General features: G+C 47.2%; 2 protein-coding genes across 6 annotated transcripts in view; one reads left to right on the top strand and one right to left on the bottom strand.

Annotated features, from left to right (window-relative positions):
• The window catches only part of LOC306663249 (zinc finger protein 124-like), a 368,872-nt gene that overhangs the window by 134,436 nt on the left and 218,746 nt on the right, over positions 1–15,690 (bottom strand). The gene's annotated exons all lie outside the window — the stretch shown is intronic.
• Positions 6,403–7,365, top strand: LOC306663335 (olfactory receptor 2T5-like; the record flags this gene model as incomplete). Its single annotated transcript, XM_079143738.1, has 1 exon — positions 6,403–7,365. One exon carries the CDS (start codon positions 6,403–6,405, stop codon positions 7,363–7,365), a length of 963 nt encoding a protein of 320 aa, XP_078999864.1.

Below are 15,690 nucleotides of genomic sequence, written 5' to 3' on the forward strand. Positions count from 1 at the left end.
CTTATTCTCTATCTGAAATATCTTTTCTCCATTTTTTTTTTCTCCCCCAACTATGTGTCTCTTGGAAACAGCATATAATTAGGTTTAGTTTTATTTCGTTTTTCTGCCTGCAAACTTTGATTTCAAAACAGGGAATCTGGTGTGTTTCTAACACTGTGGTCACTGCTATATTTGCGACATGTCCCTCTTCTGGAAGGCTTGGTGCTTGTTATTGTACTTTCTCTTTTTCTGAGCTTGTAAGGACTGATTGATAATCTTACTGTTATAATTCCATTTTTCTCTGAGCTTAATACTTATATACTCTCTTAATCTTTGGCTAATTAACCTATAAACTGAGACATGCATGTTTAACTTGCTAATGTTTAAAGTTCATGAAACCTTTATCCTGCTTCCAGTCAATGTGCAAGCTTTAAATATTTCCCCTCTCCAGACTCTTGGGCCATTGTGGTTGACTATTTCTGCACCTTTCCCTTTATAACTTCTTACTGGATGTACTTCTGTTGTCATAATAAGGACTCTTTACCCACATCACACTTTACCATTCTGCTCCCCACCCCTTCTGGCAGCACAGACCTTCCACCTGAGTGTCTGCTGGGTCAGATGGTCTTAATTTGGGGGTCTGAGGACATGCTTTATTATTGAAGCACGTGACCAAGGTCTAAGAATTTTAGATTGAAAGCTCTTTATAGCTGTTTTACTTTGATATAGAATTCAACTGAGGTTGATATGTGAATTTATTTACTGTTACTTTTATCTCTTTTATTTGAAATAGTTTGTTTAGTAGTTCGATCATTAAATATTTTATTTAGAATACTCTACATTTTATTACATATCAATTTTAACTCGATAAAGTAACTAAAGATGAAAGGAAATAGATTTGTTTTCTGATGACTTGAGATGTCCCTTCTATGTCACAGTAACTTGTTACGGTGATGACTTGGCATATTGAAGCCTCGGAGGATCTAACCCCCAATACTGCTCTTGGTAAAAGTCCTCGTGGATTTCCTGATACACACTTGGTCATTCGCCGGTGCTGCTGTTCCGATGGTCTCCACACAGGCAGCAAGTCACGTCACCTTGGGAAGAATGCCACCTTTCCGCCATTTGGTCGTCATACTTCCCAAGAGCAGGGGACATCTTGTCACCTCTCCAGGGCTGCCGTGACTGAGCACTGTGTCCGGGTGGCCTAGAATCCCAGAAGTGTTACTGCAGGGTCCCGGATCCACAGGTCTGCGGTCAGAACGTCCGTGAGACCTGGCTTCCTGCAGGAGTGAGGAGGGCCTGGTTGCGGCCTCTACCCCAGCCCCTGTGGCTCCTGGGCTGTGGCTTTGTGCCTCCAGCCTCCCGTTACTTCAGCCTGTGTCCAGGTTACCCGTGTGAGGACACTGAGCACCATACTAGGGCTCACCTGCCTCAGGATTACCTCACCTGGATTAATCGCATCTGAAACAGCCCTATTTCCAAATAAAGCCACCCTCCCAGGCACTGGCACTAGGAGTTCATCCTGTGATGTTTTAGGCAGGACACAGTTCAACCTGTAACGCTCTGCCACTCCCAGATCCATGTCTTCACCTGCAAAGCCCAAACCTCGCCCAGCATAATCTACCTCGGTAGAGGTGAGGTGGGAGGAAGGGCCTCTGAATCTGCTGGACTGTGATAGTCATTAGTAATCATTTCACTGTTTATCAGAACACCATGGCGTACACCTTAAATACTCACAAATCAAAAAGAAAGCATGTGTTCCACATGAGGTCAAAATATCTCCACCACAGTTTATCATTTAGAAATTAATCCCAACATAACCATTCACTATTTAAGAAGAATTGCAATTATGTTATAATTAAAATGATGTCATGCCTGTAATCCCAGCGGTTCCAGAGGCTGAGATAGGAGGATCAAGAGTTCAAAGCCAACCTCAGCAATGGTGAAGCACTAAGCAACTCAGTGAGACCCTGTCTCTAATAAAATACAAAATAGGGCTGATGATGTGGCTCAGTGGTTGAGTACCCCTGAGTTCAATCCCTGGTATCCCCCCAAAAATAAAAATAATTAAAATGATGCAACATTGCCCTCATTGTGTTCAGTCCGATATACACTTCACGCACTTCAAATGTACAGGAGTTCACGAGGCAACTGGTCATAGAGACAGCAAAGGCCTGGAGGGACAGCTGGGGAAGTAGGAAGGGGATGTTATCAGCTAAGACCTGGGGCCTCGTGCGACCCTGCCTGCTGAGGTGGCCCTCCAGGGCAGTGGTGGCACCTCCACTGCTGATATGCAGCAAACCAGACATCTGTCTGTTGCTGCGAGAATGGACTTGGGGTGTAGACCCTGAAATGCACACAGGGTCCTGCTGCCTGCAGCTGCAGCACCTGCCGGGACTATCTCCAAGATGGGAGAAAAGACCTAGTTTCTTTCTTCCTCCCACCTGCAGAAGACTCCAGGGCTGCAATTCACAACTTACAGGAAACCAGGTGGCTGAGGAAGCAGGACAAGCCATCTGCAGGCTGAAGCCCTGCAGGTCAGAGGCAGCTGCAGCTCAGGAGGCAGCCTGAGCAACAGACACTGTGTGGACCAAGGCTATCAGGAAAGACCTCCATGTCAGGGGAAATGACCAGTTTAATTCTAGAACACGCATTGAGAATAAAAGTTGAGAACTTGTCTGTATGAGAGAAAGGGAGAAGCTGCCTCCACCTTGCTGCCTGTTTTAATCCACGCTTCTGGCTGGTGAGGTACCTTCAGTAGATATTTACAGCTTGAAGTCAAAATACATTTCCAAGCTTGATTTTTATCAGGGACGCCATGCTATGGGTGAATTTGCAATTTTATTTGTACCAGTTTGTGTTTTAGATTTTTTTCTATCATGTCAACATTTAAAATAAAAACACATAGTTTAAATTAAATGCAATATTAAAGCAAAATAGATTGCAAGTGAACGACAGGACAAAGAGTCTCACCCATACTCTGATGAAGAATGATAGAGATGAAGACGTGAACGTGTGTTCGTCTAGATCACTTCACTCAGTGGAGGTGTTCTTCCCAACGCTCGAACCGAACACCGAGTTTCGTGCATGTACCTGCTGCATATATGTTGTAGTATTCCACAACTCCACATGCAGAGACACACGGATGTACAATGGAACAGGACAGATACCACTAACCCACAGTTCATAGATAAGAATTAGAGGTGATGATGAAGTTTGCAATGATTGTTAATACTGGGTAAGATTTTGAGTTTGACAATAAGGAAGATATTTTTGGAAATCATGAGAAGAAAACCAGAAGAGGTCAGCAGTAGCTATAGCCTCTTTAGTTCTCTTAATGGCATCCTCTTCAAATTCCCAAGGGTGTTTGTCCGCAGGAAACCCTCTTCACTCCCAAATGAGCTCCAAGAGCCAGGATGCTGTCACGTCCTGACTTTGCATCAGCCCGTGGGTGGGACTGAGGCTTGGCCTCAAGGCAAGAAGAGCCAGACGGCCGCAGCCTTCGGGAGTCGCCGCTCTCGGTGCGGTGCCTCCAAGGCGCTCTACGAGGACCTCACTGCGTCTCCTCGGTTTTCTCCATAACCTCCTGGACGCAGCAGATGTCTTCTTCTTTTGAATGTCATCTCATATGAAGCATATTTAGTATAATACAACAGGAAATGGGTTTTTGACTTCCAATTATTTATGGTAGATCGGTGTACATTCTTTCTGTATCATAATTTACTGGATGTAAATTATATAGGAAGTTTGGCAGAGGAAGGGTGACTGATTGTACTTTGAGATTCTTTCTAAGTTAGAAAACTCTAGAAACCAATATCTGAATCGTATTTATGCTCATTGATTAAACTGATATCAAGTGGCCTAAAATTACAAACTGTGGAGGAAGGACTCTGTCCCCAAGAGGACCAAGCAGAGTTGACCCCGGGGCTCCAGAGTGGACTGAGGGAAAAGTGTGACCTTACGGGAGCCCCGACCACTTGGATTTTTCAACTCTTACAGGTAAAATAAGATGAGTATCTACCTCCCAGGTTCTAGGGGAAGATGAAATTTGGTAAGCCTGCACTAGTCCTGTCAAGCCCTCTAGATCCTGGTTGTGCTTCCTGAGATTTGATACCAATGGCAAGGACTTACGGGGATGGACTTAGGAAAGGGGTCAGTGTTTCAGGGCAGCTCTGCTTGACAGAGCTATGAACTTCAGGTAAGGTCTCCATTGCTCTGTCACCCACACTGATGATTCTCCAGGTTCAACACCCTGTGCTGTGCACAGGAAAATCCAGCACAGAGAAGAGGAAGTGGAGAGGAGGCGGTCACTGTGCACAGTGTAGACCAGGGATCCGTCCTCTGTCTATGCACCAGGTCAGCTCTTGACCGTGGCTTGATGACAGTGACCTTTTACCCAAGTGCACAGAGCCTTGCCAAGCACCCTCCACCACCTGCACCTTTCCCACCACTAACAGCAAGCACCTTCCAGCCAGATCTTTGCCCCACTTGGACCACAAGTGTGGATTGAATCCACAAGTCTGTCTCACAGTTTATTGAACTGCTCAAAATCTTTCCCAAAGCTCAGCTTCCATCCGCCAATGCAGGTGAGAATATAGAAATATTGTAACTTTAAATGCAAACTGTCCCATATTTGATCAATATTGATGTGCTGTCTACTGCATCAGCACCCCAGAACCCAAATTGCTTTTGCTAGTGTTTAGAGTTATTATAAGAACATAATAATTCTAAAGAGCATTGATAATAATAATTCAGAAGAGCATTGCACTTAAAACTTGGAAAATCTCCGCGAAACACCCTTGTATCATGACCACTGCCGAAGTCACCCCTCGAATAGCCCACATGGCAAGGACCTTTAGAAAGTGACACATCGTTCCATTAGGCAAAAGGTAGAGGAGTCAAAATGGACCTTCTTCAGAAACACCAAGTATCTTTTTGCTTCTGTTACTCTTTCTTGTTTTATAGCTATTCTAACGTTGCACTGAAATCATTTTCATTTAGCTTACTTTCCTGGGTAGAGTGAGGGCGCCATTCCTAAAGTTACAAAGTTTAATGAGTCTTGGTTTCCTCTTCAATTTCTAACCCAGAGGCGGTGAGTGGTAAGACAGAGGGGAAAAGAGTCAATCAAGGGCCAGAGACATCTCTGTCCAGTGGGCCTGAGGGCCTCTGGGCTCCCTGACAAAGCGATTGCAGTGGGCAATACAGATGGTGTTTGCAAAACCAGCAGAAGCCTTGTCAGGCAAGGCAGTGACCCTCTAAGTCCTGGCCACCCTCCCGAGGTTTAATGCCAGTGGCAGAAGCTCAAGGAGGAAAACCCAAAGAGGCATGTCCTAGAAGAAAGGGAGCCAGGAGCTCAGCAAAACCGGCCCACAGGTGAGGATGAGAAGTATGGGTGACAAGTATTGATGTGATACGTAAACACAACTGGTGTAAGTTTATATAAAGTAAGCACTCGGACAGTTAAGTTGACTGGATGTACAAAGGTACCGATTCAAAGCCTTGACTGGTTACTTAGGTACTGACGCCATAACACGTCTCCTGTCATAAGATGGTAAGAGCACCCGGTTCCTTTGGCGAAACAATGAAAGCCGTGTTAATTCTTGAATGGCGTATGTGTTTACCCACTGGTGCTGTTCTGGGTGCATTCATTACCGTGTTCAGTTGAGTCTCACCATGCCTGAGGTCCAGCAGTGTGGACAGATGGGACAGGGACAGGGCGGGGCCCCGACTGCGGACAGGCTTCTCACCCTTGGGTCTGTCCATGGTCTTTTGTGCATCGGGACCCAGCTGGGTCTCAGAGATGTGGCAGGATTTTGCCCACAAAACCACAGACACACATGGAGTTCAATACCGTGGACAGAGGGGGATAAAGCCTTTGGTATGAATTTCCCTCAAACGATGTTTCAGTGACTTTCTAAATCTTTATACAAAGAATGTACCTCTCACATTCTTTAGGATCTTACCAGAAGCCTTAAACCAGAGAGCTGATTCAATTCAGATTTCTATGGCAAAAGCTTAGAAATAAGGACTTTTATTTCTTTTTTTTCCCCATTGATTTACTATTTGTGTTTGGTCAGGGTGGTGACTCTTCAAATTGCCAACATTGGTTTTCAAACAGCATCATCTATCAAGAAGCCCCACCTCTCCCAACACCAGTAACTTCAGAGTATGAACCACCAGTTCCTTTGAGCCACAGTCCCACAGTTGTGAATTTTCAATTTTCTGGTAAATTCATTGAATTATAAGTCATTTATAAGCCCCAAAGTTACAGACCCATAGGATTTTCTGGTTGGCATAATCAGGTGGGAACACACACACACACACACACACACACACACACACACACGCGCGCGCGCCATTCACTTTAGCCTGCTATACGACATTAACCCAAAGCTTTCTCAGTGTCCCAGGAGGAAGCTCATGGTCATCGCCACCTGGATGACCAACCACACGAGGTGGGCAGATTTCATCCTGGTGGGACTCTTCAGGAAATCCCAGCACCCAGCTCTGCTGTGTTTGGTCATCTTCCTGGTTTTCCTGATGGCCCTGTCTGGAAATTCTCTCCTGATTCTCCTGATACGCTCCAACACCCAGCTCCACACCCCCATGTACTTCTTCATCAGCCAGCTGTCCCTCATGGACATGATGTACATCTCCATCACTGTGCCCAAGGTGCTCCTGGACCAGGTCCTGGGCGTGAGTACCATCTCGGTCCCTGAATGTGGGCTGCAGATGTTCCTCTATCTGACGTTAGGTGGTGCAGAACATTTCCTTCTGGCAGCCATGGCCTATGACCGCTACGTGGCCATCTGCTATCCACTTCGTTACTCTGTGCTCATGAACCATAGGATGTGTCTCCTCCTGGCATCTGGGTGCTGGTTCCTGGGATCAGTGGATGGCTTCATGCTGACTCCCATCACCATGACCTTCCCATTCTGCAGATCCCGGGAGATCCAGCACTTCTTCTGTGAAGTCCCTGCTGTGATGAAGCTCTCCTGCTCGGACACCTCACTCTACGAGACGCTCATGTACCTGTGCTGTGTCCTCATGCTCCTCATCCCCGTGACAGTCATCTCAGGCTCCTATTCCTGCATCCTGCTCACCATCCACAGGATGAACTCAGCAGAGGGCTGGAGGAAGGCCCTGGCCACCTGCTCCTCACACATGATGGTGGTCACGCTCTTCTATGGGGCTGCTGTCTACACCTACATGCTCCCCAGCTCCTACCACACCCCACACAAGGACATGGTGGTGTCTGTCTTTTACACCATACTCACTCCAGTCCTGAATCCCTTAATCTATAGTCTTAGGAATAAGGATGTCATGGGAGCCCTAAAGAAAATGTTGAATGCAGGACCAGTTTTTAAAGAAGCCACAACCTAGAGAATCTTTACGATAACATACTTATATTCACGTTCCTTCTTTCTGCACACCGGAAGTGTAGGACTACATTTCAAAGGTCACTCCTCAGACGCTAAGACCACCAGGGCATTTCATCTCATTTCCATGCCTCTTTTAGGAATTGTTCCCTGAACTCGAAAGTTTCTGGGTTTCGTCCTCCTCCACACAAAGTGCATTACGCAGTGACATTGTAGTGACGTTGATATTCACCAGAGCTCCTGACTCCACTGAGAATACCCATGTTCTCAGGTAGTGGCAATGATGGCATTGGGGGCAAGAACCACTGGTGAAATGGAGAGGGAGGGACGTTCTGGTGTGCAATTGCACAACAGGGTGAGTACAGATGACAACAGCACAGTGTGTTTCAGAAAGCAGAACTGGCTTTGAATGTCCTCACTATGGAATGTTTTCCTTGACAAGTGGAGAATGATATATAATGTGGATGGAGGTGTGGGGAGTGAGAGAAGAATGGAGGAACTTTGGATTATGTAGAAGGAAATGAGAGGGAGGGAATGAAAAATGGTGGAAGGAGACATTACACTATGTACATGTCTGATTACACAAATGGTGTGAGTCTACATCATGCACAACCATGGAAATTAAATGATGTACCCCATTTGTGTACAATGAATCAAAATGCAGTCTGTAAAAAATTTAAAAATAAATAACTAATAATTAAAAAAAGAAGTGATGAATGTTTAGGAGGCAGATATGTTTGACATGATTTACATCATGCACAATGTATTCAAGTATGGGAACAGCACATGGTACTCCAAGAACATGAGCAATGTTTATGTAACAGTGCATCACTTAAAATAATGAAACTTTAAAAATAAGTTGTAAAGGAGACAATGTTTAACTGCAGGTGGATCAGGGAATGGGGCATATGGATGGCCTCTGTATTACTTTTTTTCCTGCTACTTTCCTAAAATTTTGAAATTAATTCCAAATAAAGAGTTAGAATACCAGTCTCCTCTGCCCCTGACGCTTGTCAGAGGCACTCTGTTTACTGGCAGTGACATGAGATCTTTAAAACCATGCTCATTTCTAATTTCCTATTTGTGGCTGGAACTGTGTAGTGGATTTTCCACTCTTATTAAAGACTACCTTGTTGCGTGTGTCCATTTCCGAAGGCTGTACTGAGGACAGGAGCCTTGTACGGAGGTAGGAGTGGGTCCAGAATTACCAAAGGGACTGTGGGGAACATGAACTCAGAGTGAAAGAGAGAAGGAGGAAGTGTCTGCAGGAGAGAGCACGTATATTTCTGCTGTGCTGACTTGAGCGAGGGCCTCGGCACATTAGCAGTCCTCTGCACTGATCGCGCACCCAGTCTTTGAGTTTCAGAAACATGCAATTTAATACACAAGTAAGCTAAGTAAATATTCCGTGTTTCAATTATTCAATGAACATCTTATGCTAATTAAATCAAAAACATCATCTAGATAAGATCAAAGTACAACTGCTGCATGGCCGCAGTCCCGAGGAGTTGGAACCAGTGTTGTCGTTGAGCATGGGAATGGTGCCCAAGGCTTGTGGACGCTCGGCTGCACCGTGCAGGTGCCCAGCTCAGAGCACACCCGATTCCCACCTGTGACATGGCTGCACCGTGCAGGTGCCCAGCTCAGAGCACACCCGATTCCCACCTGTGACGTGGCTGCACCGTGCAGGTGCGCAGCTCAGAGCACACCCGATTCCCACCTGTGACGTGTGCATGAAGCTTGTAGCCCACTCAGCAGCACTGTGGAGGTGCACAGCTCATGAATACACAGGATGCCCATGAGTGACAGGTGTGTGCCGTCATGCATAGGGACTGAGTGAAGGTGCTGGGGCTCAGTGCTGAAGACAGACCAGGTGCTGTCCTCAGATAACTGCAGAAGCTGGAGGGGGTCAGGTCCTAGGACAGGATACCAGGGAAAGTGACAGTCCAAGCAAAGGCCAGAGATCAGGCAGCTGACAAAGCAGGGAACACGTGCCCATGGTGCCTTCTTTCCTTCTTTTTGTGGGAAACTGGGCATTGAGTTGAACCCGGGGTTCTTTACCACTGAGCCACATGCCCAGACCTTGTATTATTTTTTGAAACACTGTCTCAATACATTACTTCAGACTTTGCTTTATATGATCATTTGCTGTCCTCAGTGGCCCATATTATTAAAGAACAGTTGGAAGTAAGCATGCTTACATTTTAAAAGTGCTGCTTTGATGGTGACCAAGGGTGAGAGGCAGAAGCAAGTGTCTGGAAAACCAGACAGAAGTTGTCTGGGCTGCACGAGTGTGGGCATGCCCTCAGTGAGCAGACTCATGGCCAACACTCTCCCCTAACTGCGACAAGCTGGAAGGAGTCAGGCTATTTGCAAAGTGAGGTCTGATTTCCACATGGTACAACACTTCCCAGTGTTATATGACACACAAAAAAAGGTTCTGGTTCTGTCCTGGAAAACAAGTGGGAAACTTCTAATCCTTTCCTTCAGTGAAACTGAATGACAGAGTGCACCTGAGGATCAGTACGTCATCCACATACTGAACTAAAACGATGAACACAGTGACATGTGCACCTGAAGGTCATGATGACCTCCACATGGTCAAAAACAGTGATGACCACAGTGACATGTACACCTGAGGGTCCTGATGCACTCCACCTGCTGGATCACAAAGATGAGCACAGTGACACATACACCTGAAGGTCCTGATGCCCTCCACCTTCTGGACGACAGTGATGAGCACAGTGACACATGCAATTGAGTGTCCTGATGCCCTCCACCTGCTGGAACCAGTGATGAGTATAGTGACACATGCACCTGAGTGCCCTGATGCTCCCCAGCGGCTAGACCACAGGAATGAGCACAGTGACACATGCACCTCAGGATTGGGATGCCCTCCTGCAGCTGGATCACAATGATGACCACAGGGACACATGCCTGAGGGTCCTAATGCCCTCAAGGTGGAGAATCAAAGTGAAGAGCAGATTGACACGTGCACCTCAGGGTCCTGATGCCCTCCAGTTGCTTGGTCATGGTGATGAACACAGTGACACATGAACCTGAGGGTCATGAATCACTCACCTTGCTCAACCACAGAGATGAGCACAGTGACACATGTACCTGAGGGTCCTGATGGCCTCCAACAGCTGGGTCACAGTGATGAGAACAGTGACAACTGCACCTGAGTGTCCTGTATCCGCCAGGTGGTGGACCACAGGGATGAGCACATGACACGTGCAGTTGAGGACCCCAATGCACTCTAGCTGCTGTATCACAGTGATGAGCACAGTGACACATGCACATAAGGGTCCTGATGCCCTCCACCTGCTGAACCACAGGGATGAGCACAGTGACAAATGCACCTGCAGGGCATCAGGTTCCTCAGGTGCACAGTGAGCACAGTGACACATTCACCTGAGGGTCCCGAAACCCTCCAGCTACTGGACCACAGGGATAAGCACAGTGACACATGCAACTGAGGTTCCTGATGCCCTATACTTGCTGGACCTCATTGATGAGCACAGTGACACAAGCACCTGAGGGTAATGATCTCCTCCAGCTGCTGGTCCACAGAAATGAGCACATAGACACATTCACTTGAGGGTCCTAATGCCCTCCAGGTGCTGGGCCATGGTGATAAACACAGTGACACATGCACCAGAGGGTCCTGATGCCCCAGTTGCTTGATCCATTGATGAACAGAGACACACATGCATTTGAGGGTCCTGATGCCCTCCAAATGCTGGACAGTGGTGATCACAGTGACTCATGCACCTGAGGGTGTCAATGCTCTCCAGCTACTGGACCACTGTGATGAGCACAGTGAAACATGTACCTGATGTTCCTGATGCCCTCCATCTGCTGGATCATAGTGATGAGTATAGTGATATATGCACCTGAAGGTCCTGATGCCCTCCAGCTGCTGGATCACAGTGCGGAGCAGAGTGACACATGCACCTGAGTGTCCTGATACCCTCCAGCTGCTGGACCACAGGGATGAGCACAGTAACAAATGCACCTAAGGGTCCTGAAGACTTCCTTCTGCTGGACCAAAGGGATGAGCACAGTGACACATGCACCTGAGGGTACTGATGCCCTCCAATGGCTGGACCTAAGTAATGAGTACAGTGACACATGCCTCTGAGAGTCTTGATGCCACCCAGCTTCTGGACCACAGTGATGAGCACAGTGACACATGCACCTGAGCGTCATGATGTTCCTCCAGCTGCTGGACCACAGGGATGAGCAGAGTGAAACATGTGCCTGATGGTCCTGATGTCCTCCAGCTGCTGGACCAAAGTGATGAGTATAGTGACACATGCACCTGAGGGTCCGCACGCCCTTCAGCTACTGGACACAGTGATGAACATAGAGACACATGCAGTTGAGGGTCGTGATGACCTTCAAATGCTGGACCTCAGTGATGAGAACAGTGACACATGCACCTGAGTGTCCTGATGACCTCTAGCTGCTGGACCACAGTGATAAACATAGTGACACATGCACCTGAGGGTCCTGATGCCCTCCAGTTGCTTGACCCATTGATGAACAGAGAGACACATGCATTTGAGGATCCTGATGCCCTCCAAATGCTGGACAGTGATGATCACAGTGACACATGCACCTGAGGGACCTGATCTTTTTTAGCTCAGGACCACAGTGATGAGCACAGTGACACATTCACCTGAGAGTCCTAATGTCCTCCAGCTCCTGGAACACAGGGATGATCACAGTGACACATGCCCCTGAGGGTCCTGATGTCCTTCAGATGCGGGACCACAGGGATCAGCATGGTGACACATTCCCCTAGGTTCCTGATGTCCTCCAGCTGTGGGACCACATTGATGTGCACAGTGACACATGCACCTGAGAGTGTTAATGCCCTCCAGATGCTGGACCACAGGGATGATTACAGTGACACATGCACCTGAGGGTCGTGATGTTCTCCAGCTCCTGGACCTCAGTGATGAGCACAGTGACACATGCACCTGAGGGTCATGATCTCCAGCTCCTGGACCTCAGTGATGAGCACAGTGACACGTGCACCTGAGGGTCATGATCTCCTCCAGCTGCTGAAACACAGGGATGTGCAAGTGACACACACACCTGAGGGTCGTGATGCCTTCCAGCTGCTGGACCTCAGTAATGAGCACAGTGACACCTGAGCATCATGATGCCCTCCACCTTCTGCCCACAGTGATAAATACAGTGACACATGCAGTTGAGTGTCATGATGTCCTCCAGCTGCTGAACCACAGTGATGAGCATAGTGACACACACACCTGAGGGTCATGATGCCTTCCAGCTGCTGGGCCACTGTGACGAGCACAGTGATACATGCACTCGAGGGTTGTGATGTCCCCCAGCTACTGGACCACAGTGATGAGCACAGTGACACATGCACCTGAGGATTCTTGGGCCCTCCAGCTGCTGGACCACAGTAATGAGCATAGTCCCTAAACCTCACGAAAGGGGTACAAACAAAGCCAAATGAAGTGTGGAGTGTTTTCTCTCCATACTTAACCATTTAAGATCTCGATCATAAGCCTGAAAAAATATTTTAGAATTCTTCTGGAATGAAAACTCATCCTGTCAGATAATGAGTTATAATTAAATTTAATACCCTTTATTAATAAAATGATAGAAGTAAGCAGTTTGAAAAAAGTTTTGCTGATTAATATGTAGCATCTAATACTTAAATCCTTACACAAGTGAATGATTTCTTCTCCACACTTCTTCATGTGGTCTGCAGTTGAAATCAAGCATCCTCTTCTCACCTGTGCTTGTTCAGAGGGTGAACAGTACCCACACCAGTTTGGAGTGTTCGAACTTCGGTACGTGTGCATGTGCTTGACGGATAATACCATCAACATGCATATGGCCAAATAAGGTCTCAGGTTTTCCAGAGTTCCTTTGATATAAGACACCTCTTGCTGGGTTGGCTCCAGTCACTTTTCTCCTCCTCTTGTTATTAAACTTGCCCTAGTTTTCATTCCTGTTATTCCCATCCAGAAATCAGTGTGTGCATAACGTTGTGCACATATGCAACTGTGTTGTAAGAGAGACCGTGTGATGCTTGGTGCTGGAAGTGACACGGGAGGACCTGTGGCCAGCAAGCAAAGCCTGGGGTGGGAGCAGGACCACACAGGCAGCAGAAGCTCAGCTTTCTAACCCCTTTGAGAAAAGAAGCTCAGGGACTCAGCTCTCCACCCATTATTGTTGCTAATGGCCCAAGAAAGGAACCTGAGTTTTTCTGAGTTCTCTGCATGTAAGACACGGTGCACATGTTCAGCCATCTCAAAGACATGGCGGAAAGTGAGCCTCGGCACTTTCTCTCACACTGAACGTGGCAAATATGAAATGCTGCCATTCAGAGAGGGAATGGGGAAGCCACCTCAGATTTGCAGGCTCAGGACAAGGCTAGTCACTGGGCTCCCCGAGTATAGGGCTTGGTCTCTGGGGCACACGCAGAAGCCATGGTGAACTCACAGGGGAGGACTGCACTCTCAGTTTCCATAATACCTGCTCCGTGACCACACACACTTGCACAGGTGAAGTGTTTCTAATGGCTCGACCCCATCCACCCTGGCATGTTGATGGTCCTTCACTTGTGCTCTGGAGAGCACTGTCTGCCTGGGGCACTCCTGAGCCTGCCTGCTGTTGTCAGGAGGTGGGTGCTGTGTTCCCAGAGGCCTTTGGGGATGGCAGGCACGCACCCGCCCACATCTCTATATGAAGCAGAGCACACCAGCCAGCTCACACAACCTGAAACTGTCCCTGCTTTCCTCTGAAGATGTCCTGAAAGCCTGCCAGCCTGAAAAATCTGTGGGGACCACTTTTCAGGCTGAGATTTGGAGAAGCCAGCAGGGGAGACCGTTTTGCTGCAGGTGGAGAACACGTGACCCTCAGGAGTGAGTGCTTTCTGCTTAGAATTCAACCAGTGGCCCAACTTATCTGATGCTCCAAAGAAAATGATTTTATAAAAGGAATAAGGCAAAACTGGAGAGTGCCAGTGCAGAGAATTCTTATCAGATATCTTATTGCTGGATTTCTAAATCCACAGTGGCACGTCAGGGGGAGCAGAGCATTCATAGCTAATGTGGAACCTGAAACTAGGGGATTCGTCTTGCTTTATGCTCTCTCTATTCATTTAAAAGTTTGATTTTCAAGTCACTTTTGCTTACTATAAACGTGGAAAATGCCCACAAGTGTATGTTTAAATTTTCTAGAGAATTTAAAAGACATTGCTAGGAAGTCAACATCATAACACAAAAGCAGTCACAACACACAAAGGGATTTTTGGAAAACAACAACTGAGTGGCGGATCAAGTGGATACACAGGCAATTCTCATAGATTCCCAGGAAACCTTAGCAGGACACATGGTCCTCAGAGGGACAGCATGGCTAGCATGACAGGAAACTTGAGCAGGGAAAAACCACATGGACGTAGTCCTGCTGCCACTCACAGGACTTAGCTAGGAAGGGTTGTTCCACAAGCGGGGATTCAGCAGAAAATAAATTTCTTTATAGAAAAGGATCATAATGCTTTCACAATGCTCCTAAAGAGGAGAAGGAAAGGAAAAGATAATGAAGCCTGTCGACCAGACCAAGCCAGAACTCACCACACACAGAAGCCAGAACTCACCACACACAGAAGCCAGAACTCACCACACACAGAAGCCAGAACTCACCACATGCAGAAGCCAGAAATCACAACACGCAGAAGCCAGAAATCACCACATGCAGAAGCTAGAACTTACCACAAGCAGAAGCCAGAAAACACGACACACAGAAGCCAGAACATACCACACAGAGAAGCTAGAATACACCACATATAGAAGGCAGAACACACCACAGAGAAGCCAGAACACAAGACACACACAAGCCAGAACACACCACACGCAGAAGCTAGAACACACCACACATAGAAGCCAAAACACAACGCACGCAGAAGCCACAACACACCACACACACAAACCAGAACACAACACATGCAGAAGCCAGAACATAAGACCCGCAGAATCCAGAACACAACACACACAGAAGCCACAACACACCACACGCAGAAACCAGGACACAACACACATAGAAGCTAGATCACACCACATGCAGAAGCTAGAACACACCACACATAGAAGCCAGAACTCACCACATGCAGAAGCCAGAACAGACCACACACAGAAGCCAGAACATACAACATGCAGAAGCTAGAACACACCACACATAGAAGCCAGAACACAATATATGAAGAAGCCAGAACACAACACAAGCAGAAGCCAGAACACACCACACACAGAAGCCAGACTCACCACACGCAGAAGCCAAAACT

This window comes from Sciurus vulgaris (genome assembly GCF_902686455.1).
Source record: "Sciurus vulgaris genome assembly, chromosome: 6".
NCBI lineage: Eukaryota > Metazoa > Chordata > Mammalia > Rodentia > Sciuridae > Sciurus > Sciurus vulgaris.